Here is a 27,930-nt window from a genome sequence, read left to right on the forward strand (position 1 = left end):
TCAAGATTGCTGAATGGGGGTATACATAAGGTTAGCGGCAGAAAGGAGTTTCTTCTTAAAAGATCTCCTAGGCAATCCTGAACGGTATACAGGATTGGTCATAGTTTCTCTGCCTATATTTTAAATAGTTTTTCCCAACTTACAAAAAGCTCACTGGAAGGAAATGTGAAACTTTTGTTTAATCAGGAGAGAGACAGAATATAGCTTCACCTCTTCCCCACACGCCCTTCTCCAATCTAAGTTCACAAATACAAAGATCAAGAAGGTTCTGAGAGCATTCGAAGCATTGCCCCCATCGTAAATGTGGATTGGGTGGCCCTGAAAGAAGATTCAACTGGAGAGAATGGCTGCTCACCACCACCCAGCCCTGTGTGAGGATCTCCTGACGAGGCTGACCCAGGACCTCAGGGCCCCTTCGATGCTTCCTAGGGCCCCAGCATATGTTTATGCCCAGGCCCTAGCTTGCATTTTAATTTTGGCTGCCTTCTATGGAAGGAAAAGGCAACCCACTGTCCATAAAGTTTGGCTCACAAGTTCCCACATCCTCTGGGCGGCCGGGAAGAGACCACGCCAAGCAGTGAAGTGACTACCGGTCATAATCATCCAGGGCAAGTTAGTGCTCTCCATTTTTGAAAAATGATCAATCGCCAACATGTCAACTTTCATAGGAGGAGATGGTCAAGTTAAATGAGCAGTCTTGTCCAATTAAGAGACTCAGCACAGAAGTTAACTCACTGGAAAAGCTTGACAAATATTTGTTCATGTGATTCTTGCTCAGCAGTATGCTAAGGGACTGGGTTCTGGTACCTTCTGACCTTCATGTCCCTGCTCAATGCCATCTGCCTCCCGCAATTCCCACCGGAATCCAACCCAGCTTGTCCAAGTCTACACCAGTCTTCTTCATGGGCATCAAGTAATTAGCTACATATAGGACTCCTAAGGTCACAGTCTACATCACAGAGACAAAAGTACAACATTTAGGGGGCGCCTGGGTGGCTCAGTCGGTTAAGCGTCCGACTTCAGCTCAGGTCACGATCTCGCGGTCCGTGAGTTCGAGCCCCGCGTCGGGCTCTGGGCTGATGGCTCAGAGCCTGGAGCCTGCTTCCGATTCTGTGTCTCCCTCTCTCTCTCTCCCCCGTTCATGCTGTGTCTCTCTCTGTCTCAAAAATAAATAAACGTTAAAAAAAAATTAAAAAAAAAAAAAGTACAACATTTAGAAGCCCTGTGCTACGAGCAGCCAGAATGGAGGTTCATCTGGCTCTGCCTCTTAATGTGCCACCTTCTAAGGGGTCATTTCACTTCCCCAGGCCCCAATCCAGCTGTGAAAGGAGTTCTCCCACCACTTTATCCCAACCATAGTCTGCCCTGTACTATAGTGGACTGCAAATGGGTTAACCTGGTTAAAACTGTCAGCCCCTTGAAGGCAGGTATCATCCTTCACGTACGAATCTTCTAACACTCAGTGATCCTATCAACATGGACTGCTCACAGTCCATGTGACAATGAAGAAGACCAGCCTGGACCTCCAAAAGCCGACAGCCAGGAGCACAGTGCCTGGTGCACCAAAGGAGCTCAATTCAATTAAACTGACTCATAGAGGCTGCATCGCTTGCCCTGTAACAGGCAGGTATGTTATCCCCTTTGGCCCGATTTTGACTAAAGAGACCGATGATGTCACCTAAGGTGAACAGTGACAGAATAAGCTCCCTGCATGGGGCTAACAATGGCAGTATCTGCTCCAGTGTCTGCTACCTCCCACAGAAGGACGACTCTCTGGGAGCCCAGGCAGCCAGCTGAGGGTCAGCTCCCTGTCTTCCTCAGGTTTTCTGGAGGAAGCCCCATCAGGCTGGGAGGCCAAGATGAGCAGACAGACAGTGTGTTGGGAACATTTCCTCCACTGGACTGAGCAAAGATTTATCCTGTGAGCTGGGGAGTAGCATTAGGTGTGGCCCAGGGACATCTTAGTTCCATACTGCCACAGCAAGGGAGGGAGGTGCTGTCCCCGGAAAGCAGAAGACCATCCAGACCCAACACTAGACCAAGAAATAGGTGGTCCTTGGGGTGAGAAACTCAAGACGCTCCTTAGAATTTATCAGAGCTCTGTGATATGGTCAGACTATTGATCCACTCATTACTTCTGAATAGCATTTTATTGCATCCAGTCCAAACAGTTCCTAAAAATGGTCAGTGGCATGTCAACTGGTCGGCATAGCAACCAGTGACTGGTTTTCTGACTGAAGGTGTAATTCTTTCCACTCACGTATGACAGGTTATCAGGTCTGGGGATAGTGGCACATGATAGAAAATAAACCCTTGTAATTATACTCTTGATCCCTAAGAGGTAGCTGTTAAAGGTAAACAGCACAAATTCGATAGTGGTTTTCTAGGTGCTTTCAACAGATCTTGAGATTTTTGCTTTTTTTTTTAAGTTTATTTTGAGAGAAAGAGGAGAGAGCACAAGTGGGGGAGGAGCAGAGAGAGAGAGGAAGAGAGAGAGGAAGAGAGAGAGGAAGAGAGAGAGGAAGAGAGAGAGGAAGAGAGAGAGGAAGAGAGAGAGGAAGAGAGAGAGGAAGAGAGAGAGGAAGAGAGAGAGGAAGAGAGAGAGGAAGAGAGAGAGGAAGAGAGAGAGGAAGAGAGAGAGGAAGAGAGAGAGGAAGAGAGAGAGGAAGAGAGAGAGGAAGAGAGAGAGGAAGAGAGAGAGAATCCCAAGCAGGCTCTGCCTGGTCAGCTCAGAGCCCAACGCGGGGCTTGAACTCACAACCACGAGATCACAACCTGAGCCAAAGTCGGATGCTTAACCAACTGAGCCACCCGGGGGCCCTTAGATCTTGGGCTTTTAATCTGGGGAGTCCAAAGAGGTTCATAAATGTACTTAATGCAGGGAGTTCCATGCTCTTGAGACCGACAAAGCTTATGAATGTATATAGGTGAAACTCTCCCTAGGAAAAATGGTCCAAAACCTGTATCAGATTTGCAAATATGTACAAAACATTTAGAAATCACTGCTAAGCGGCCTTTTCTGGTTTGCAAAATGGACTCCTCTTGGAGGAAAACATTTTCCTCTGTGCCACCCTAGAGCAAAGGGAAGCTGTTCAGCCTTACATTCATTATCAGCACACTCTGCCAGAGTTCCTTTTTCTGGCTGACTTTCCATCACCGCCACCAACAAAAGAACTGGACAGATGTAGTGAACAGTGGCTGTTTTGTAGTCATTTACACTTTAAGAAGAAAAAAACAGGGGCACCTCAGTGGCTCAGTCAGTTAAGCATCACACTCTTGATTTCAGCTCGAGTCATGACTCACAGTTCCTGAGTTCAAGCCCCGCATCGGACTCCACATGCACACTGAGCCTGCTTGGGATTCTCTCTCTCCCTCTCTGCCTCTCCCCCACACACTCTTTCAAAATAAATAAACTTAAAGGACATTATTATAAAAAAAACATTCCAGATTTAGCAAACCAAACTCATCTAGAAATCATAAAGAAAAAAGCAAAGAGAAGACCAATTTTGTTGTTACAAATCGCCATGCCTAACAGGGATAAGAAAAGTTGAGTTGCGGTATAAAAAATATAATGATTGTGAGGGAAAATTGATAAGTAGAGGATGAATTGCTTATGTTAGCTTACCTGATAATAAACTTTGGTGTTCAGCAAATATCAATCTAAGGAGAAAATAAAAATAGTCTATGTTTTCTCCCACTGTACAAGTAAACTTCTTAGACTACAACCAACTTTTCTCACAAGCAGATTCTGTGGTGACGAATGGTCATGGTATTTACATAGCAAAACAATGTATATCCAGTGAGCACCATTCACTACAGAAGAAATTGGACTAGACAGCAGGTGAGGTTAGAGGAGTTGACCCACCACACATAACCCACTAGAATAGCAGTCAAAACACAATGCACAGACTTTTCTGAACGGTGGACATGTTTCTTGAACACAGGGGAGAAAACAAAGGCTTAGAGAGGTAAAATGGCTTTGTGTGGGGAGAAAGGAGACCTGCATCTTCTGAACCTCCACCTGCATTTTGCTATCTCCACTCCTCTTCCCTAGCTTTTGATTATTAAATTCTAGACTAGGACAGCTAAATATCTGATGACCTCCATGAAAGGCTTTATGCACACCTGTGCATGTGTGTGTGTGTGCGCGCGCGTGTGTGTAATTCAGTAAATGTTAATCACCTACTATGTGACAGATACGCTACTGGACACATGGAATATAAAACTGAAGAATGAGGCAGACTTCTTCATTCAAATAGTTTGTTTTAAAATACATGGTTAAGTCTATAAAGTTACTTATTAAAATACTAAATTTACTGATACCGATCAGTGAGTCTGATGTTGAAGACTAGTTTTTTGTTCACTGTAGATGGCTGGAGTTGGGAAACTGATGGTTGATTAACAATCCTCTTGTGGGGCGCCTGGGTGGCTAAGTTGGTTAAGAGACTTTGGCTCAGGTCATGGTCTCCTGGTTCGGGAGTTCAAGCCCCGTGTCGGGTTCTGTGCTGACAGCTCAGAGCCTGGAGCCTGCTTCAGATTCTGTCTCCATCTCTCTCCCCTCCCCTGCTCATGCTCTGGCTCTCTCTCTCTCAAAAATAAACACTACAAAAAATTAAAACAAAAACACAACCCTTCTCCTTCATTAAACCACCTACACTTTTCAGCTCATGGGTAGTAACCCAAAAGGAAGAAATTTCTAAATCATGTAGCATCTTGAGACTAATCAAATTATTGTATGCTTACAGTTTTCAGCTTGAAGTGTAACCCTATCTGGGTCCACAATAAACTGATTTCTTCCAGTATCATTTTATTACAGAGGATACAATGGTTGTACTTCGATACATTAGTTATTTTTTTGTAAAGGATACCATCAGTATCATATACCCATATAGTTAACAGGAAAAAAAACAACCCTAGACTCCTTTTCTCTATCACCCACTTAAAATACACCCAAGAGGCCTTTGATATATTTAGTTTTGTTTTGTCAACTCCTATATTCATCATGCAAGGTAGAGAAAATTCAGTTGGCTTCTAGCAAAATAAAGCACGACACTAGAACAGTGAATGTTTTTAATAAAATTAAGGATTTAATGACGTGACAATTTTAAAAGTATTTCTAGGTACCCTACTATATATTGGTTGCTTTTGGATCTTCAGATTAAGGTCATCTCCCTCCCCCCCAACAAAAATTCACCATGAATGTAGTTAGCGATGATGCGTATACCCTCCGCAAACAATTCAGAGAAACACACTTTCTATTCTTGGAAATTCAGTGTAGTTGGCATTGAGACCATTCCTGGGCTGTCTGTACAGATGCTGTGTGGATAGGAGAGTCAGTCTTCCACATTTAAAATGTTGGAAAGCTAAGTTATCAAGAAAAGCAAAGATGGGTGTGCTTCCAAATGTTACTTACGTTTTCATCTGAATTCAGGTTTAGGCAAATGTTGGCAGAAAAAAATAGGAAGACAAGTACTCTGTAGGATAAATCACACAGATTTAAATAGAGTACTTTGTTTCTAAGATGTATATATTTTTTTATCTTAGGACATCTTGGGGGACTCAGTTACAGCTGTGGAACCACCAGCACCATTAAGGATATCCACAATGTACTAAAAGAGAAATTCTAAGTAGAAAAACCTACAAAGAGCATTATATCCATTCATCCAAACATTTGAGTACCTACTATTTGTCAACACTGCTCTAGGCACTAAGGATACAGCAGCAACAAAAGACACAAGATCCGTGCATTTGCAGAGCTTGTGTTCTCCTAATGAGACAAATATGTACCAAAATATATGGCAAGCTAGGTGTTAAGCGCCATGGAGAAAAAAAAAAAAAAGACAGAAGAGGGGCAGGGCATGCTGGGAGCTGATGTGACACACACCTGAGTGAAGACCTGGGGTACTGAAGGGCACAGCCACGGAGAGGATCTAGAAGGGTGGTCTAGACAGTGGGGCAGCAAATGCAAGCGCTGAGGCAGGAATGTGCCTGGCAATTTGGAGGGATAATGAGGAAGCCCAAGTGTTTAAATGCCTTAAATTGCTTTCAGATTAAGGGGTTACAATTTGGGGCAAAATGTCAACACATTTTCATAAACTCTTAGAGCAAGAACATGCCTTTGCAAATGCTTGCTAAAACTACTTAATCTTACCAAGCTTGAAGAAATGAGGAAGAGAAGCTTGAGTGGGTAATCCAAGGTTACACCACTGGTGACGCCTGAGAAAAGCCTTTGGAACAAGTATCCCAAACTCAGCACCACAGTCTGTCTCAGACTTCAACTTTATAATTAAGAGGCTCTGTTCCTCCTCAAAAAAATGAAATTATAAAAAACAAAATAATCCAACTGAGAATCTTAGAGCTGAAAATAGATCAAATTCACCTTTTTCACTCAACAGATAAGAGAGACCCTATGTACACCCTAAATTTTTGGTGAGGAATGAAATAATAAATGCAGCATTACCTAGACCCGATCTCCCAGCAATTCAGGGGATAGGTGTAGAACAGAAACTGGTCTCTAATAGCTTATAATAGCACTGTTCGTTATACTTAAAAAAAAAAAAAAAAAAAAAATGGAAACAGATCAACTGCCCTTAGTAGAAAAAGTGTAACGGTGAAAAATTGTAAACATTCTAATTTTCTCTTTGCAAGGGATTAGTGTACTACCATTTATTTCTATGCTGGAATTCTCTGTAGCAGCTCAATAAGAGTTACATGGACCTCAACACGTAATGACATTTAAAAATGCAAGGGGTGTGTACATAGACTTATGCCATTTATGTAAAATATTAAATACACAAGCTCACAGATATTGCTTATGGACATATAATATACAGAAATACCAAAACGTGCTTGGAAACTACGAACCTAACTTCACTTTAGTGGTCACCCGAAGACAGAGGAAGTGGAGGAAGAGTGGATAAAACGCTTCAGTTGCAGTTTAATTGGCGGCGATATGAAACAAATAATGGACATATTAGCAACTTTTAAACATAAGTAGTGGCCATTTTTTATGTGTGAAATATTTCCTACTTAGTTTTATATTGAAAGGAAAAAAGAAGAGAGACAAAGCTCCTCCATCATATTCCATTAACTGCAAGCCAAGTTTCCTTAACCTCCAAACCTCAGTTTCTTCACCTTTAAAATGTCAGTGACACTAAGTGTGCCTGCCTCAAAGAGGATTTGGGAAGCGGTGGCCTGGAGACAGTGCTTCAACGTCAGGGGCACAATCATGCCCCTATTTAGTCTCCATGGCCCAGCACCCACTCTTTCTATTCAATTTCACAAATAGCAGTAAGATTTTTCACAACAGGGTTACAACCACCATCACCACCCCCCCCCAAAAAAGAGTCATAAAACAAGTCTAAGGTGATAGACTTATTCATTAATAAATTCATTCATTTCATTAATTAATTTCATTAATTCATTAATAAATTAATGAATGAATGAGTTAATGAAGCATCTCAAAGAATGGAGAGGAAAAAACCTGGGATCTCCCAGCAGAGGACCACCTTTCCCAGTGCAACTGTTATGCAAACACTGGTCGAAAATTATAAGAACTGGAGAAGTTTTCTCACATTAAAGTCTACTATCTTACAAAAGGCCATGGAGGAAAAAAATGACACTGGTTAGGCATCGTTAAGAAAAGATGATCAGATGACATCCACCAGTAATAAAAGTCCCAGCCACACCTGTGAACAGGTGGGGGCCAGGGCAGCCAAAATCCTCCCTGTGATGCACTTGCCTTTCTCCAACTTTGTGCAAACCACCAGGTGAGGCCCTGAGAGCAGCATCTGCTGAGTCCTACTGATGCACAGACCAGTTCCTCCCCCTGCCAGGCCCTTGCAGTCTTGAGATCACATTCTCCAGAGAACTGACAACGTCCGCATCCCAGCCAGCTTAGCATTCTCCTCTCGAGGAAGGAGAGCCGAGACCCTGCCGCCACGGGAAGCTGCTGGTCTTGGTGGGCGGCCTTGAGCCCCCAGATATGCCCGGACCATTGGAAATAAAGTTGCGCCGACTGGGTTCCCTGGAGAAGCGCAAGCCTGGACAGACAGCCCAGGCCCCAGCCCCTGGGAGGTCACTGATAACTTCTCCACTTCACACTGGGCTCCATCCATTCAGTCTGCTGCCTCCCCGGGCTCCGGGACCCCACCCCCACCCCACAAAAGGGGAGAGGTCCACACGAAAAGGAGAGCGTGAACCAGAAGGCAGCAGACGAACCCTAAAAACTGCAGAAACTTAAGCGCGGACACAAACCTGCTCAAGCCCGCAGCCATGGGAAGGCAGGTTAGAGTGGGTCCCCACCCACCTGGGCAGAGGTGGGGACAGATGGCGGGCGAGCGCCCCTCGCCCGAAGTCCCAGCTGCCGCCCCGTGTGCGCCCGAACTCCAGCATCCCGCCTCCCGGCCCTCCTAGAAGCTGAGGCGGGGAAAAGGACACGAGGAGCGAGGGGCTCTAGCAGGCCCGGTGTAGCTTCGCCTGCACCCCTGGGCCAGCCAAAGGGCTCCCTAGAGTCAGAAAAGGAACAATAGCGGAGCCTCGGTCGCCGGAGCCATCCAGAATCTCCCGCTTGCACCTTCCTCCCACCCAGCTCCTCCAAGTTCAGCGCCGAGGCGGGTCGAGCCCAGAAGCTAGGACCCGGGGGGTGGGGGAGGGTGGGGGCTCCGGGCCGCCAGGCAGGTGGGACAGGGTGCCGACTCGCCGCTCCCCCCAGGATGCCCCGCAGGGCTGGCCATTCATTCTCGCCCGCGCTCCCTCTGCCCGCCCAGCCCCGCGCCTCGCCGATGCCGGCCTGCGAGGGGCGGTGGGGGGCAGGCAGCAGCAAAGCCCGCTCCCAACTTGGCCCGGTCCCCCCGCTCACTCGGATCCCCACATCCTCCTCTCCCTCTGCAGACAGCGGGCGGCCGGCGGCAGACAAGGGCGTGGTGGCGGGACCCTCGCTGCCACCCCGCTAAGCCTCTCCACCGGGCGCGCCGTCCCTCGCCGGAGCCCCAGACACAAAGGCGGGGCCGCGAGCCGGCTCCCCGCTCCGGGAAGAGCCTCCCGACTCGCGGCGCCGCGCACTCACCCCATCCAGGCGGCGGCGGCAGCTCCCGGGCCGCGCTGGCTGCGCCACTCGGCCCGCCGCTTCCCCAGGAAAACGCGGCCGCCGGGCTCGCTTCCTGCTCGGCTTCCTGCGCCTCGGTCCCTCCTCCTCCCCCGCTGCGGGGGTCAGTGGGCGCCACGGCTCCCGGGCTGGGCCGGCGGGGCTGGGGCAGCGGCAGCACCACCACGTGGCCGCCCGGCGCCGGCCCCCGCCGACCTGGATCCAGCGGGAGCGAGAAGGGAGGTGCTCGCCTCTCCCCTCCCCTTCCACCCCGCTTGGCCCCAAATTCCGCGAGTCAGGTGACCCGGCGCCGCGCTGCGGCCGGGACCCGCGGGGGGTGCTGCGGGCGTTCCCTGAGGACTTTTCGTTTTCCCGGGATCGTGGACCCTTCGCCGCGGACGTGTCCCATCAGCATCACCGTCACCTGAACTTACTGGGAAACACCCGTGCTCGCACCCCCGGGTTTGGGACGCGTGAGATCCCGAATAGTATTCATTTCTGGCCAACCTCCAAAGTCGTCTGTGGTCGTGGGGCTGTGCCAAAAGTCACCGATCCAAGCGCCCACTTAACCACAGTCCAATCGGGTATATTTTCCAGAGTTACTGAACAGAAAGGGAACTAGAATCCTCTCATTCTCTGGACTGGCTGGAGTGACTGCTAACGCTCATCAGGTGGCAAGAGAAAACTACAGGCGTGAAGGGTTGCTCTGCTCGGGAGTTGGGAGAAATCTACCGCCTGAACGGAGAGGCACGAGTGGGGGACGTCCTCAGAGCGGTGTCCGGGATGCTCCGAGGGAGGGTCTTACCGCCCCATCCCCGCAGCGTCTCTCCCTTCTCCAGCCGGCTAAAACCGGCGTTTGAATCTTAATGGCCTCCTCCTGTAATTCCAAGGATTTCAGGGCTCTCCACCTACTCATTAATTTGGGGCTGCTTTTCCATTCATCCTAGTCAGGCTAACCAGCTACGGCTTAGAAAGTCTTTATTCACCATAGCCCCTCCCTTCCCCAGGTTAACTCTGCCTCCTTAACGCGGGGCAGGAAGCCTTCTAGAATAAATGACACGAGTCCTTTCTGGTGGGATCCACTGTAAGTCATTTGAACTTCAAGAAAAAAAAGATTAATTCCAACGGAAGTGAAATTCACCCCAGCATAGTTCAGTTTTTAACGTCTTGGCTGTATCTAGATGGCCTAGACTTTAGAATTTGTCTTCCCCGCCCCCCAAGGGAACAGCCTTCTTTAGCTTTAACAGGTAACTTATCACATAGGAAGCAACTATGAACTGTGAAGTAACTGCAGCATGGTCTTCCTAAATCATACATCAGAGATTCTTTCGAAAAGTGATGAATAGCCTGTTTAAAGCAAGACACACACTCCTCTTCCTGTCCTTTACCCCTCGTGAATAAAATGACACTCTAAGAGAAATGTGAACCGGCAAACGTGTTGTTTGTTTAGTGCTGGCAATTTCTACAATACGGTTTTTCATTACGGTTCACACTTCAGGTGTACTGTAGGAGAGTGGGGGAGACAGACCCTGCCACTTGTGGGCTTTTTGTTCTGCTTTTAGCAGATCAGTCTCCTTCAGAGACAGCTGAAAAGGTGGGCTTTGGAATATGGTACAGGGTATATACCATGCCCCCTTGGAAAGCAAACATGTGTATGTATCCTGCAGGAACAGTTGACAAGTGGAAGGAGTTAATATCGGACAACATTAAACAATTATTTTTCTTTTACACCACAATGCAGCATCCCAGCCACTTACCTCTGAGTGTGCCTGCCTATGTCAGCTCTGTGGCTCCTGTGGGTGGCTTGCATGCTTGTTCTCCTTAGCGTATAACCTCACCCTCAGACATCAGCAAGTCCAACTCTGGTGTGGGGTTGCTGTGGAGGGAAGGACTCTTATAGTTAGGCTGATACGCCAAGATCCTTTTCCAGATCCCTCCTGCCCCTGAAAATTCAAACACCTGATTCAGACCACAGCTGAAGTTCTGCCATCTGCAGAGGAATTGATGGTCAAGTATGGTTTGGAACAGAATCTTCTCATTGGTGGGGGTTTGTGTGCTCTTTGCCCAGGCCTTTTACAAATGCTACCTCATTCAGGGTACATGGAATACGCCCTTTAATGGAGAGCAGGCCCATGTGAAAAGGTTTGAGAAGGCAGTAAGGATAAAATGATCATCTAAACTGCATAAAAAGTGGGTAAAACCTCTTTGGGAAGAACAACATGTTGTATTTTAATAGGGGTGTTACTGCCAAATCAAGGTAACTGTAGTGTAATAAGAACAGAGACCATGTTCCTAACTTGCCATTTGAACTTCACCAAATGTTTGAATCTCTCTTGGCCCCACTTCCCAAATCAGTAAAAAAAGAACACTGAAATACATGGCCTCTGAGAAGCTTTTCAGATCTAACATCCTGAGCCCATTCTCTTAATTTGAAGAGCCATCACAAGCTATTTTGTTGTTACACTCTATGGCAAAGCATCATTCTCTAATTGTTTTAGCAGGTCAGTCTCATACCGACAAGATTCCAGACTCCTGAGAGGGTTGCCATCCAGGATCCATGAAATTCATTGATTGGTAGGGTCAAATTTTCATTTTTGAGATTAAAAAATGTCACATTCCTTATTTCTTGCTCCCTTGCTTATCAGTATTGTTTCTCCCTGGATTAGGAACGTCTTAAGTCTGGGAAACCAAGGCTGAGACTAGTTGGGGTAACAAGAAACTGTCCCTAATAGGAGAAATAGAGATAGGCATCACAGCAGAGCCAAAAAGTAACCCTTTGCTTTATTTGGCATTTGGTTAGGATCTGACTACACTTCTGGGGCTAGTTAGAAACAGCATGATTTACAGGAATGTGGCGATATTGGCCCCAGTCCAGAGAATGGAACAAAACCACAATCAAAAGGTTGGAGGGAGAGAATCTACAGAAAAGACCCTATATATTCATAGAAAAACCACTTTTTTGTATTTTCTTAGGGATGTTTCTGACTAGGAAATTGTGACATGGGAGAATTAATAAGATAACTTTAATAAAGCATCTTTTTTTTTAAATTTTTTTTCAACGTTTATTTATTTTTTTGGGGACAGAGAGAGACAGAGCATGAATGGGGGAGGGGCAGAGAGAGAGGGAGACACAGAATCGGAAACAGGCTCCAGGCTCTGAGCCATCAGCCCAGAGCCTGACGCGGGGCTCGAACTCCCGGACCGCGAGATCGTGACCTGGCTGAAGTCGGACGCTTAACCGACTGCGCCACCCAGGCGCCCCAATAAAGCATCTTAATAATTCAGTAAGACCATAGCAATAAAGTAGACCACAAACACTCAGCACTTGAAATGTCATTAGCCCAAATTATGTTGTGCTGTGCATGCAAAATATACAACAGATTTCAAAGATGTAGGATGAGAAAAAAAATGAAAAGTATCTCACTAATAATTTTTTAACATTTAAAAAAAAGTTTTATTTATTTATTTTGAGGGGGGGATGGCAGAGAGAGGGGGAGAGAGAGAATCCCAAGCAGGTTTCTTGCCATCAGCTCAGAGCCCAAGATAGGGCTCAAACTCATGAACCATGAGACCATGACCTGAGCCAAAATCAAGAGTTGGACACTTAATCAACTGAGCCACCGAGGCGTCCCATCTCACTAATAATGTTTATATTAATTACATATTGAAAGAGAGAATCCCAAGCAGGCTCAACGCTTAGCATGGAGCCCAACAAGGGGCTCAATCCTATGACCCCAGCTTTATGACCTGAACTGAAATCAAGAGTCTGATGCTCAACCAACTGAGCCACCCTTAAGGTGTCCCTTAAGATTTTACTTTTCCAAGGTTATTTTATTTTGAGAGAGAGAGAGAGGAGGGAGAGGGGCAGAGAGAGAAGGAGGATCCCAAGCAGGCTTCACACCCAGGGCAGAGCCCATCTTGGGGCTCAGTCCCACGACCATGAGATCATGACCTGAGCTGAAACCACAAGCTGGTTGCTGAACCCACTGAGCCACATGGGCACCCCACTTTTTTTCTTTTTAAACTGTGGTTAACTAGAAAGTTATAAATTACTATGTAGCTTACATTTTATTTCTATTGGATAAAACTTCCACAGGTGTTAATTATTAGCATCTAAGACACATTTACCAACCGCTCCATGTGAGGCTTTTTGCTAAGTGGTATATACATAACCACTGCGGCCATATACTTAATTATTCAATCTGAGACACTTTTGACACTTTTGAGAATGAAAGGGGGCAGACAAATTCTAAACCAGCCAAGCTACTAGGACAAAAAGCATAAATTGGAACAGTCCTGAGCAAACTGAGATGGCAGGCCACCCGAACGTTAGGTCATTTAATCTTTATGTTGGGGAGAAAGAATTCTCTCTGCTCTTCAAAGTCCTTCTAGCTGGACTAAGAATCAAATTGACATGCGACAGATTAACAGAAGAAAAATCACATTTATTTTTGGACATCCAGAGAATCCACACAGACATGAAATTCTAAGACAGCCAGGAAACATGAGGCTTCTATGAGCCAAGGAGAGGGGTAGGGGACTGAGGACACAAAAGACAGGAAGACCACTAGCAGGAAGATGAGAGGAGACTTTTTGAGAACAAGGTTGCCCTCTCATGGAGATAAGTTTCTTAGGTAAAAAGGAATCTCTGTTGATAGCTCTCTTCCCGGTACATCAGCCCTATAAGTGCCATTATTATCCCTTTTGGCACTTGAGGGAACTGGAGCACAGAGGGATTAAGTAACTTGCCTAAAGTCACACAGCTAGTGGCAATGTTGAGATTCAAATTAGGGCAATCTGGCTCTAGAGGCTTCACTCTTGACTGCTATACAATACTGTCATCTTAAGACCTAATATAGATCGAGAATTTAATAGATGCAAAGTTTTTCTTAATGCAGCAACTTGGATGGGGTATCATCCTATTTTTACAAGACGCAGAAACCGAGGTTCAAACAGATCGGGTAAACTGCCCAAATCATAGAGCCAGAAATAGAAGCAGCAAAAATCAAAGTTTGAGATACCCGACTCCAGAGCGGTCCTCCTAACCACTACCCCATATTGCCTTCAGGCCACACTGATTTATAAAGCACTTCTGTATCGATCTTATGACTTCTCCCGGTTCTGGCAAAGGCCTGGTGGATAAAAGGACTGGAACCCGGGTGAGATTAACCTTACAACAGGCAACAGCCACCGAAAGCTCAATCTTAGTGGCCTCTCCTTTCTCCATTTTAAGATGCTCCAAATAGCCATCATGCTGCCAGGATGGTGGGTCTGCCGTGCGTGTTAGAAATCACAGAAAATGTTCTCCCAGTAAGGTAGTGGAGGAGGGTATCACGAGGAATTCGAGAAAATTGAGAAGGCAATTACTTTGTTGCCAGAAATCTAAGCGAAAAAGTGTTCACAGAGCTCCCCAGGCAGAAGCAGTGTTGCGGGATGTAAATCTACAGCTGTGACGTGTGTACCTTTTCTCCTTCGTCGACGGTGGGTCACAATCTTGGCAGCCTGTTAGAACCACCTGCCTTTAAAGATCACCAATTGCCTTGGCCCCATGCCCTAGGATACTGATTAAAGTGGTCTGGTGTGGGGCCCAGGCGTTGGTATTTTATACCCTCTCCCTAGATTATCATAAAGTGGGGCTGGGCTTTATGGGCTGTTGCAGCCATGCCTGGAGCACCTGGTTCTTGGTTTAGCACTGCAAGCAAAGATGACATTGGGTGAAGAGGGTGGGGTGGCTCTGGCAGTGGGCCTTACAGGAATCAGTGCTCCAGAAGGATTTCTCGACAGAGTGGTTCTCAACCAAGCCACTGTTTTTCTTGGCCCAGTGCACTTGTTTTCTGTTACGGCATTAAACCTGAGCTCTGAAATTTTTGTCTTCTTCATTGAGATCAACCCCTGCCTGTGAGACATTTTAATTCATGCTCCTTCCTTATCCGAATAGTGCACCCATAATAAACCTGTGTACGACTCTGGCTGATGAGTTATTTTGCATCTGTTATGACTTCTTGCTTGTGTGTTTCAAAAGCTTTGTAGTCATTTAACTTCTGTTAGTCATTTTCACTTTTCCATTTGTGTTTCTTCTCTTTAAAATCCTCAGTAGACTACACAAACTAGATTTCTTGTTTTCGAAATTGGTCTTTCAACTCTGCAAGTGAACACATTTTTAAGATTCATTTTGCACAGCAGACTGTTAGTACTTAAGATATATGACTACACTGCTGTGAAGATATTTAACAAAATTCCACAAGGCCTTTGTTTGTTTTGCCTTAATACAAATTCCTCAACTATCCAAAAATATGCACCTCAAGCAGGTTTCTCACATTCAGGATGGAGGTTCTTATAAGGTAAAATTATCATTCTTCCTTTGGCTTCTATTTCAAAGACAGTCCTGTAATTTATTGTTCTAGACTTCCTGCTTGAGTTTCAGAACAAGATTCAGACCATGAAAATGTTTTGGACTGTCCTGTGATATGCCAGAAGAGAGGAGAGGGACAGAATTGGGGGAGCCAGAGAGATCACCGTGGAAATATTCCTTCAACAGAGATGAAGTGGGACAGGGAAGGTCCACAGAATCCACAGAAGCCAGCAAAAGCAGAAGCCAGAAAAGGGCCATGGTGACTTCCTCCAAAGGATTCCTAGAACCTTTAGAACACAAATGCCAAGAAGACAAATTGGCTTCACAATAATAGACCAATAAAAGGGAGGAGGGCAGAGTTCTGGTGTTAAGGATATCGAGGTCACTGTCGGCCAACCAGAGGGGAGTTTGTTCTTTAGAATTACATTAAAAGGAAGTGGTTTGGGAGGCCATTTGAGAGAACCAGAAGACTCAGTTGGCACTGACTTAGTCTGGGAAATTTGCCACCAAGAAACCCGGGGCTCTGGGACGAAGAGAGGGAGGTGAAGGTCTGAGTGGGTCTCATATTTGCTTTGTGGGCTTCTGGAAAGTATTTTAAAACGTTTTTATTTAAACTTTGGCCTTAAGAGGACTCTCCATTCACATCCAACATAACTCACTCATATTAAGAAATATGAATTATGAGAACATTCAGTGTGTTTCTTTTTATCCTGATGCTCTTTCCCTGACCTAACTGCCTTCTGTTCCAAGTCAGAGCATTCTTACTTGCATGTGTGATTCTGAGGGGCAGAAAATGATGCAAGTTTATAGGTAGGTGCACCTTGAAGAAATTTTAGAAGTGTGTGAGGCCACTTCTGTGGACGAACCAGTGAGAACGGAGGATCTGTATTGGGGCAGGAATCCTCCCAGTGTGGCCTGGGGAATGGGTTTCTCCAGCCAGAAGCAACTGTCCCCTACTGGGCAGAAGTCATGATTGGCTTCTTTTTTATTTTCTCTTTGTTTTTAAACATGGAGTAACAATGAGAATTGAAGGAATTTTTAAAAACAAAAACAAAGAAGAAATACTCTGGCTGGAACCCTGGCTTCTCCACTTCTAAGCTGTGCAATTTGGGGCACGTCAATTAATCTTTCTTAGCCTTGGTTTCTTCATTGGCCAACTGGGAGTAGTATTAGTACCTGCCTCTTGGGTTATCTTGTAGCTTAAATAATTAATACATATGAAACACGTACAACAGTACCTGGCACAGAGCAAGAGCTAAAAAAATATTGATAATTATTACCTACGTGGAGAAGAGTAAGAGATTCACAGAGGCCTGAGGAAAATAAAATAGTGGTATATATCAAAATCAACTCAACTGTTATTAAATATGTCATAACCTGCGGGGTGCCTGGGTGGCTCAGTCAGTTAAGTGTCTGACTTCGGCTCAGGTCACGATCTTGCACTCCGTGAGTTCGAGCCCCATGTCGGGCTCTGCTGACAGCTCAGAGCCTGGAGCCTGCTTCCCAGTCTGTGTCTCCCTCTCTTTCTGCTCCTCCCCTGCTCATGCTCTGTCTCTCTCTCTCAAAAATAAATAAAAACATTTTTAAAAAATGTTTTAAATGCCAAAGCCTGTAGTTTAAACATTTCTAGGGTGCTATTTGCTAAGTCTCTTTTTTAAATTTTTTTTAATGTTTATTTTTGAGGGAGAGTGTGTGCCAACCATCAAGTGGGGGAGGGGCAGAGAGAGGGAGGCACAGAATCCAAACCAGGCTCTAGGCTCTGAGCTATCAGCACAAAGCCTGACGCAGGGCTCAAACCCATGAACTGTAGGATCATGACCTGAGCCGAAGTCGGACGCTTAACTGACTGAGCCACCCAGGCACCCCTCTCTGTTAAGTGAAAGTGAAAGTTATATGAAAACTTTGTCAACTAAACTGTAAGGTATAGCACTGAACACACCAAGAAAGAAAAAACCGGAGATGTTTTCTGTCTTCAAGGAACTTCCAACCTATTTGGAGAGATGGTCTATAGACCTACATGGACAGAGTCACCATGTTGCTTTCTAGTTCTTTGACACTATTCTGTGGCTCTGCCAAGCCACGTTGCCTGGAAAACAGTGACTTTGAAAATGTGAGACATTCTGTTCTGCTTAAATATTAGGAAGCAGTGTGTTATAGGAACCAAAATATAAGTAACTCATGCGTACCCACAGAGGTTCCTATTACAACACGCAGCCTGGCTTGACATTGATTGTGCTATGCAGCTTCCATGTTACTAAATAATGTTGGGATTGAAACACCATCGGCGTCATAATCAGCTGCCTGTTCTAGTGATAACAATGCCTATTACGAGATAATGGTGGCTTTCACACAATAGGGGCATGTTTTCCTCATATTTTGCAAACTCGCTTGCTTTCAGATCAGTGGTTCAAGGTGGTCAGGTCTGAGGCCTTTGTGGTCCTCTAGGTTTTCCCTCATTATTAGAGGACAGCTTGTCCACTTACAGCATCCATTCTGTGTTCAGGCAGGAAGAAGGGAAAGAGTAGACTGCCAGTAGAGTCTGCTCTATAGGGAAATTTTCTGAAAGCCCCAACCAACATCTCAATTTTATTGGCCAAACTGTGTCACATGGCCACTCCCATCTGAAAGGAAGGGAAGGAAATATAGGTGTTTAGCTGGGTGCATTGTACACAAAATGAAATTGGGGTCTAACTAATAGGAAAATGGGGAGAATGGTATTTCATTTATCTGTTGCTATAAAATAAACAAGCTCAAAACTTAGTGTCTTAAAACAAAAACAATATATTGTTTCTCATGATTCTGTGGGTTGACCAGGTGGTTCATTTGCTTCATGTGGTATAGGCTGAGGTACTAGGATAGCCAAAAGGTATAAAATGGCCTCATTCCTACAGCTGATAGTTAGTGTTGGTCCCTAGCTGGATTTCAGTAGGGAATCTTGGCTGAGACCTCAGCCTTCTCATAGTTCTTTGGGCTTCCACATGGACGGTTGGCTTGGTTCCAAGAAAGAGTGCCCCAAGAAGATGAGCCTCGATGTGCAAGGGCCTATTAAGCCTCCACTTACATCATGTTTGCCATAGTCTCATTGGTCGAAGCTAATCATATGGCCAAGACCAGAGTCAAAATGGGAAGGAACTACACAAAAACATATATGCCAGGAATCATAGTACATTGGGAACCACCAAAATACCAGACCACTGAAGGGTAGGCATCTAGCCATCTCTGCCAAAGCATCTTTTGATAACATATTAAAATTGATCAATGCTGGGGCACCTGGGTGTCTCAGTCAGTTAAGCGTCTGACTTTGGCTCAGGTCGTGATCTTGCAGTTCATAATTTCGAATCACAAACTCTGTGCTTTGTGAGCACAAGGCCCACTTCAGATCCTCTGTCCCCCTCTCTCCCTCAAAAATATATAAACATCTAAAAAAATTGATCAATGCTTATTCTGCAGCAAATGTAGGCCAAATACTTTGCAATCATTAACTCTGAAAATTCTCACAACAACCTCAAGGGGTAGATACTCTGATTTCCATTTAGAGATGAAGAAATAGGTTAGGAAAGGTTAAGAAACTTGCCCAAGGTCATAAAGTAAGAAAACACCAGGGCTGGAACTTGAACCCAACCTGAATGTTCAGCTGGGAGCACAATTTGGGAGCAGAGTCTGATTGTAGGGAGATGGTAGAAAATCAAGTGACAGGGATCTGATGAAATTAGCTATTTTTAAAAGATTGTCTTCACGTTTTAAATTTTTTAAAAATGTTCATTCATTTTTGAGAGACAGAGAGAGACAGAGAGCAAGCGGGGTGGGGCAGAGAAGAGAGGGAGACAAAGAATCCAAAGCAGGCTCCGGGCTCTGAGCTGTCAGCACAGAGCCCAATGTGGGGCTCGAACTCACGAGCCGTGAGACCAGGACCTGAGCCTAAGTCAGACTCTTAACTGACCAAGCCACCCGGGTGCCCCTGTCTTCATGTTTTTAAACACCATTCTCTTCCCTCCTCTCCTTTAGCAGGTACAGAGTTAAGGCAGAAGGACTATATCAAGAGGATGTCCACTCGCTTCTTTGTCAGGGGATCTGATGTGTACTGGGACCATCTTCAGCAAGAGTACGTAACTGGAATCAGAGGTTAAGATACCCGTTAGGCAGAAGGAGTTGGATGGCTACATTTGCCCTTGAGAAGACCTGAGGAAGAAGTTTGACATGGAGGAGTCTTGTTTAAGGAATCCTTTAAGGGGTTTCTGAAAGGTGTAAAAATGAAGTTTAATGGACTGACACCTGGACAAGAGTGAGAAAGGTGAATCTCACTAACATGCTAAAAACACCTCCAAATTATGCAAATCATAATACAGACACTATACTTTGTTTGAAAGTATGTTTCTCCAAGTGTGATTTAGGGATTCGTCCACAGAAATTATGACTCTATCTCCAGTGGGTCAGTCAGAAAGTCTGCATGTTTGGGGTGCTTGGGTGGCTCAGTTGGTTAAGCATCTGACTCCTGATTTCAGCTCAGGTCATGATCTCATGGTTCATGGGATTGAGCCCCGAGTTAGGCTCTGCACTGACAGCGTGGAGCCTGCTTGGGATTCTCTCTCCCCCTCCCTCTCTGCCCCCCCCCTCAAAATAAAGAAACATTAAAAAAAGGAAAACTGCATGTTTAAGGAACATTCCAAGTGACTCTTACATACAATAAGCTACCAAATTATTGATTTAAAATGTTCTTTCCGTATGATGATTAAAATTTTTTTTATGTTTTTATTTTATTTTTAAGAGAGAGAGAGAGACAGACAGACAGAGACAGAGTATGAGCAGGGAAGGGGCAGAGAGAGAGGGAGACATAGAATCTGAAGCAGGCTCCAGTCTCTGAGCTGTCAGCATAGAGTCTGACGCAGGGCTCGAACTCTTGGATGGTGAGATCATGACCTGATCCAAAGTTGGATGCTTAACCTACTGAGTCACCCAGGCTCCCCTAGCATGATGATTTTTAAATTTGTGCTTTTCAAGCTTTAATGTGCATGTGAATCCCTGGTATCTCTTGAAAAGGCAGATTCTGATTCCATAGGTCGGAAGAAAGGCTTGGGATTCTGCACTTCTAGCAAATTCCCAGTGATGCTGCTGGTCCAAGGAATCACACTGAAAAACAGAACAAACGCTTTTGGGCTAAAAAGTGAGGAGACAGATGTAAACAGTGGGAGTGAAGGTAGGGGTATCCACAGCCATCCACAGGATGTCACTGCTCTTTCCAAAGAGGTCACTATGAGAAGACAGTGTGGCAGCAATAGAGGGAGCTTAACGATGTTCAGAGTGGGCTTCGACAGTCCAGGTGAGATAGACAGGCAGGTGCACTTATGAAGGTGTTTTTCTAATGAGTCCGGCCTTGAGGATCTCAGGTGCTGTGAAAAGAGCTCAAAGAATCTCAAAGACTGAGAAATTGAACTAAATGAACACAGATGTTTAGAGGAGCTGAACTCCCAAGGTGCAAGGATACACAATTTGTATTCAAGAGTTTGTTTTCTTTCAACGCTTGCTTTTTACGGTGGTATTGCATTGTTTATAAGTGGAAGGAAGAGACTGGTATATATTATGTACTAGTTTACTTTTAAAAAGTGTATTTTTAGTCCTTGCAAATTGAGTCTGAATTCCTAATTAGGCAGATGCTACCCCAGGAGCACAGACGATGCACCCCAGAAGGCACACCAGTGCATTCTCCTTTAGAAGCTGAACTTGCTACTGTACTTTTCCCTCAGAGTGGCTTGCCCTGATACCACCTTTAGAGTTAACAGAGGACTTTTATAGCCACTTATCCCATTTTATGTCCCAATTACAAAAAAAAAAAGTAAGTAAATAATTACTCTCCTATTTGCAGATTGAAAAAAACAACAAATTACAGAGAGTTTTAGGGATTTGTCAAAGGGGCAGGGCCAAAATGAGAACCCAGTTTTGGGTTTTCTGAGTCCCAGCCCCATGACCTGTTTGCTACAATGCAATTGTTTATAGCAAACAATACAATATTTCCATGGGTTATTGGAGTCTCACCTGGATTAGAAAGGAAAAGAGAAGAGGCTCTCTGTCCCACTAAACTGAAGCAAGAACACCACTGCCTCACAGACAACTGAAGAAGTCCTCAGGGGTTACAGAAGCCCCAGCCTGCAGAGCCCAGGAACACATTTCTGCCTCAGCAAAAGAGCTGACCGGAAATTCTGGAAAATGTTCCCCTACAAAAACACAAAAGCACTGGATAATAATACCAAATGTTTGGTTAAAAGCACAGTTAAACTTATAAGAAAGTAAATGAGATTCACAGCAGGTAAGAAAAAAGTTGAAACCAGAGTGGTCAGCAAACCCTGAAGCATAGAGCTGCTTTGGGGGCATGAGTTGATCCAGGGAGTTCGGTTCTTTATGGGGGAACTAAAGTCCTGTGGGAATGAGAACTGAGTTCCTGAAAAAAGCTGGGGGTCTCAAACATCTATACTCTCAAGGAAAAAGTTGGACTGGGAAAAGAGTTCATCCTTTGGCAAAAGAAACCCAACAAGGAAATGTGTTTGTCTCAGGCCTTGGTCAAAGGGATGAAAAACAAAATAGCAACCAAAAGTCTTTCCTGAGAATTTATAATTCCAAGCCTAGCCTCACAGAGGTTAAGTATTTACTCTACTTATAGGGTCTGGGAATCCCCAGGTAGAAAAATTATCTTAAAAGTATTTCAAGTTCATAATACCCCAAGGCACCAGGTGTATGGAGGAATGCACCTTCAATCCAGACTCCTCAGGGCTCCTGCATTTAAGAGGAGCCTTATATGAACGAAAAATTAAAAAAATTAGAAACACATGAGAAATTAGGCTATCATAAATTGGGCTCAGCAGAATAAAAGAGAACATAATTAGGCTATAACAACCCGGGGTGTAATATCATCTAATACAAGATGTGAAATAAGTACGTTTGAAGTATTTACAAAGAAACAGAGAAAATTATAGACATAAGACATGAACAAAAGACTATCAAGAATAAATGGGAAGTTTTACAAATAACCAAACGGAATTTCTAGAAATGTAAACTATAGAAATTGAGATTTAAAATGCAAAGGATGTCAGCTGCAGCAATTTCTTACTTGACACATCCCCAAAGGCAAGGGAATTAAAAGCAAAAATGAACTACTGGGACCTCATGAAGATAAAAAGCTTCTGCACTGCAAAGGAAACAATCAACAAAACTAAAAGGCAACCAACAGAATAGGAAAAGATATTTGCAAATGACATATCGGACAAAGGGCTAGTATCCAAAATCTATAAAGAGCTCACCAAACTCCACACCCGAAAAACAAATAACCCAGTGAAGAAATGGGCAGAAAACATGAATAGACATTTCTATACAGAAGACATCCAGATGGCCAACAGGCACATGAAAAGATGCTCAACGTCACTCCCCATCAGGGAAATACAAATCCAAACCACACTCAGATACCACCTCACACCAGTCAGAGTGGCTAAAATGAACAAATCAGGAGACTATAGATGCTGGTGAAGATGTGGAGAAACGGGAACCCTCTTGCACTGTTGGTGGGAATGCAAACTGGTACAGCCGCTCTGGAAAACAGTGTGGAGGGTCCTCAAAAAATTAAAAATAGATCTACCCCATGACCCAGCAATAGCACTGCTAGGAATTCACCCAAGGGATACAGGAGTGCTGATACATAAGGGTGCTTGTACCCCAATGTTTATAGCAGCACTTTCAACAATAGCCAAATTATGGAAGGAGCCTAAATGTCCATCAACTGATGAATGGATAAAGAAGATGTGGTTTATATATACAATGGAATACTACTTGGCAATGAGAAAGAATGAAATCTGGTCATTTATAGCAACATGGATGGAACTGGAGAGTATTCTGCTAAGTGAAATAAGTCATAAAGACAGATACCATATGTTTTCACTCTTATGTGGATCCTGAGAAACTTAACAGAAGACCATGGGGGAGGGGAAGAAAAAAAAAAGAGGTTAGAGAGGGAGGAAGCCAAAACATAAGAGACTGTTAAAAACTGAGAACAAACTGAGGGTTGATGGGGGTGGTAGGGCAGGGGGGTGGGTGATGGGTATTGAGGAGGGCACCTGTTGGGATGAGCACTGAGTGTTGTATGGAAGCCAATTTGACAATAAATTTCATATTTAAAAAAAAATTTAAATAAAATGCAAAGCATGGATTAAATGACAACTGAGCCACAGCTAAGGAATGAATTAACAAATTGGAAGAAAAAGCTGAAGAATCACCTTGTAATGCTATACAGAGAAATAAAAGTATGGAAGGTATGTAACTGAGGCTAAGAGATATGGAGAAAGATATAGATATTAAAAATATATTTAATTAGAGTTCCAGAAGGAGATAATAGACAGAGGGAAGTAAAGGCAATATTCAAAGCAAAACTGAAAAACATAAATTGGTGACAGACATGATTTCTCAGATTGGAGAACATCAAATCCCAAGCAAGATAATAAAAATAAGTCCATTACTACAAACATTATAATGAGGACTTTAGAAAGCTAAAGACAGATCATAAAAAGAACTAGAGAGAAAGGAGAGAACATAAGCCAAAAAGGAACAACAATTAGATACCAGTCTTCTCAACAGCAACAAGAGAAGCCAGAATCCAGGGGAACAATTCAAAGTGCTGAAAGAAAATAAATCACCTTGGAATTGTATTCCCTGCTAAACTGTCATCCAAGACAAGGGACAAAATAAAGGCATTTTCAATAGAATGTGGGAAGGTATCTTCATACTCTGGGAACTCCTAAGCCTCTTCAGGGGATCTTCAGTGCCTGTCTCTATATCGAACAGATCTCGATGGTCATAAAAATTATAGAAACTGCTGCGCCTACATTTTATCACATTGGCAGCATTTAAAAAAATTATTCAGGTGCAGGGTCCCTGGGTGGCTCAGTCAGTAGAGTGTCCAACTCTTGATTTCGGCTCAGGTCATGATCTCACGGTCATGAGGCTGAGCCCCAAGTCAGGTTCTGCACTGAGTGTGGGGCCTGCCTGGGATTCTCTCTCTTTTCTCTCTGCCCCTACCTTGCTTGCATTCTCTCTCTCTCTCTCAAACCTAAAATAAATAAACATTAAAAAAAAAAAACACTATTCAAGTGCACAAGTTCCTGGAAAGGAAAACTCAGGTTAGATGACACTGTGTGCTAATCTCTAGATTCATTTTGCACCCTTGCTTTTTGGCATGTTTTTTGAGCAAAACATCAAAGTCACACACACACACACACACACACACACACACACACACACACACACAGAGTGTTGGGAGGAGCTGCCAGAGGAGATTTTGTGAAGGACAGGAAGTTCAGGGCAGTTATACTTGATATTCATTGTTGATATGAACAGAGTGAGGAGTTTCAAGTTTTCTAATATGCTCTAAGAGTCCATGTTCTAGGCTGAATTTTGTCTCCCCTGTATTCATATGGTGACATCCTAACCCCTAGTTCCTCAAAATATGACTGTTTTTGGAAACAGGACTTTAAAGAGATAAGTAAGTTAGGGTGGGCCCTAACCCAACCTGACTACTGTCCGTATAGCGAGAGATGATCAGGGTGCAGAGATACACCAGGGAAATGCACACACAGAGACACAACCGTGTGCACAGGCAGACAGACCATCTGCATGCTAAGGAGAGACGCCTCAGCAGAAACCAGTCCTGCCAGCACCTGGATCTTGGACTTCCTGCTTCCAAAACTGAGAAAAGAAATTTCTGTTAAGCCACCCCGTCCACGGTATTTTGCCATGACAGCCAGGGTGAACTAAGCCCGCTTCTCTCCCTTCAGTAAGTACCCCCTTCCCTCCTCTGGCAATACTCATCAAAAGGCTCTGTTTTTTGTCATTGAATATGAAGCTTTTGCTTTTTCTGGGTCAGAATCAACCAACTGGATAACTGATACCACGTGGTCCAAACGGACTGATGCTCTCCCTTCCGACTCCTCTAGGATGCCCACGTGTCGCTTGGCGATGCAGCCCGTCAGTCACCTTGGCTGACTAACCGGAACCAAGTTCAGTCCTGGGCCGGAGCACTAAAGAAGATCTCCCTGCTCTCTTTCCATAGAATTCCTCCTTGTGTTCTTTTTCTAACTCAGGCCTCCCGTGGGGCAGAAGATTGATTTTCCTCAGCTGTGTCATGATCTAAGTCTCCTACACCATCTATACCACAAACGTTCACTTTTTCTTTTCCTTTCTTTTCTTTTCTTTTCTTTTCTTTTCTTTTCTTTTCTTTTCTTTTCTTTTCTTTTCTTTCTTTCTTTCATTTCTTTCTCTCCTTTCTTTCTTTTCTTTTTTCTTTTCTTTTCCATTTTCTTTTCTTTCTTTCTTTCATTTCTTTCTCTCTTTTCTTTCTTTTCTTTTCTTTTCTTTTCTTTTCTTTATTTTTTTCTTTTTTTGGCTCTTGGGGCTTGCAGTGATTCCTAGGAGTGAGATGAATAAGATGTTGAAAGCCCAGGCCAGATAGTTCCCCACCCCAGATATGGAAACTTCGGGAGACAAACCTTTCTTACGCTGTGCACCAAAGGCACGCTGCAGTGTGTGGAGGAATGCGGAACACTCCCACTGCAGTTAGACGTCCAAAGAGCTTTTTTAGCCTTGAGAGTTATAGACAAATGTAAAGCAACTCAAAAAGTCCTAAATTCCTGAGTACTGTTTGGATATGATTAGCCAGACTATTTTGGTCTCAATAGAGTTTTAAACGTTAAAGTTAATAACATCTCTAATAGAATATTGCAGCCTGTGTCAAATTCCAGGGTTTTCTTTTTTTTAAACAGTGGGACTTGGAGCCTGTGGTTTCTCAAGGTACCTCAGGGGGTGGGGACTCAGGAAAGGGGCCCCTCATTCTCGCTTTAATTCCTGTGGATCCAATTCTACCTGGGATTAGAATCTATGGTCTTAATCCTAACCCACTACTTTTTTCCTTAACTCAAGTACTTAAAGAACAATTATAGATAGCAGTTATAAAGTTCCCACAAATATTCAACGCCCACTCCTGTGGGAAGATTATATATCCTCACTCTGGTGGACTGAGATGTGGCCATGAGCCTTGCTCCGAGTAACGGAATGTGAATGGAAGCGGCCTGTGTCACTTCCAGGTGGAAACCTCAGAATCCTGTGTATGATTCACTGTATTCTCCTCCCCCACACCCCCACCCCTGTTTTTGGAAATCATGGAGGTAGAGTGGAGATAGACCTCCATCAGCCTTGGGTTCTTGAGTGACTACAATGTAAAGAGCTCCTGCCAACTCACATGGGACATGTAATAGTGGGAGATGAACTTGGTTGTTTTAGACTGTTGAGGTTTTCAGGTTTGTTAACTATAGCACAACCTGGCCTATCATTTAAAAAAATTAAAAACATTTTTTAATGTTTATTTATTTCTGAGACAGAAGGTGAGTGGGGAGGGGCAGAGAGAGAGGGAGACACAGAATCTGAAACAGGCTCTAGGCTGTGAGCTGTCAGCACAGAGCCAGACGTGGGGCTTGAACTCACAAACTACAAGATCATGACCTGAGCCGAAATCGGATGCTTAACTGACTGAGCCAGCCAGGTGCCCCACCCTGCGGGGCCCAGGCCTGTCTTGAGTAATACAATAAATAGATTGTCTTCAGGCATTGTAGAATGCCTTTAAATTTTTTTAAAATTTTAAGTAAAAAACACTTTTTATTTAAAATTGTATTCTGAGATAGTGCATATTAACAAAAGGGGAGAAACATTTACTAATAACAAAGAGGCAGTACCTCCTTCATCCCCAAGAGCTCACAAATTGGGCATCTAACAGCCTCAGTTCAACTCCCCTAGGGCAAATCTAGGTGGGAGTCAGCAAACTTTTTGTAAAGGGCCAGATTGTACATATTTTTACATTGTGGTCCATATGGTCTCTCTCTACTCAACTCTGTCATTGGAGTTCAAATGTGGCCTTACACAATGAGTAAACTAATGGGTGTGGCTGTGTTACACTACACTTTTATTTATTGAAACAAGCTGGCCTATAGTTTGCCCATTCCTGGTCTGAGGCACAGAGACCAGCATGCAACCCTTCAGATCTCCAACCCCTGCCAATCACTTTTCCCAAGCTTTATTGGAATATAATTGACACAACACTTTGTAAGTTTAAGGGCTACAACATAGTGATTTGATGTATTTACATATTGCAAAATGATTGTCACCATAGCTTTAGCTAACGCCTCCATCATGTCATATAATTACCATTTCTTTTTTGTGGTGAGAACATACAAGATCTACTCATATAAACTCTCAAGTATATAATACAGTATTATTAACTACAATCACCATGCAGTATATTAGATCTCTTGAACTTATTCTTCTTCTAACTTATACCCTTTGACCAACCTCTCCCCATTCCCCCACCTTCCCACCCCACTGCTTACCACCCCACTACTCTGTTTCTGTGAGTTTGGCTTTTTTAGATTCCACAGGTATGCAATTCCATAATATTTGTCTTTCTCTGTCT

General features: G+C 44.1%; 2 protein-coding genes across 4 annotated transcripts in view; one reads left to right on the plus strand and one right to left on the minus strand.

The window, feature by feature from the left end:
• Positions 1-9,204, minus strand: part of RAI14 (retinoic acid induced 14) — a 142,662-nt gene extending 133,458 nt beyond the window's left edge. For 2 of the 3 annotated variants that reach the window (XM_053201636.1, XM_027075140.2), the window contains exon 1: positions 9,068-9,204. The gene's annotated coding sequence lies outside the window, so the exon portion shown is untranslated. The remainder of the gene's footprint in view (positions 1-9,067) is intronic. The other variant, XM_053201638.1, reaches the window with a different exon arrangement.
• On the plus strand, positions 1,503-20,016 carry LOC128315880 (uncharacterized). Its single transcript, XM_053223636.1, has 5 exons — positions 1,503-1,627; positions 8,591-8,679; positions 8,956-9,669; positions 11,587-11,659; positions 19,443-20,016. The coding sequence occupies exons 1-4, from the start codon at positions 1,503-1,505 to the stop codon at positions 11,619-11,621; spliced, it is 963 nt and encodes a 320-aa protein (XP_053079611.1). The 3' UTR covers positions 11,622-11,659; positions 19,443-20,016.
• Positions 20,017-27,930: the final 7,914 nt, after the last annotated feature.

Source organism: Acinonyx jubatus, chromosome A1 (assembly GCF_027475565.1).
Source record: "Acinonyx jubatus isolate Ajub_Pintada_27869175 chromosome A1, VMU_Ajub_asm_v1.0, whole genome shotgun sequence".
Lineage (NCBI taxonomy): Eukaryota > Metazoa > Chordata > Mammalia > Carnivora > Felidae > Acinonyx > Acinonyx jubatus.

Coding starts and splice junctions, on each gene's coding strand:
- LOC128315880 (XM_053223636.1), top strand. CDS start 1,503: ATGAAGAAGACCAGCCTGGACCTCCAAAAGCCGACAGCCAGGAGCACA. Junction 1,628..8,590: donor GCTTGCCCTGTAACAGGCAG/GTATGTTATCCC, acceptor CCTCCCACCCAG/CTCCTCCAAGTTCAGCGCCG. Junction 9,670..11,586: donor CTTAACCACAGTCCAATCGG/GTATATTTTCCA, acceptor TTGTTTTAGCAG/GTCAGTCTCATACCGACAAG.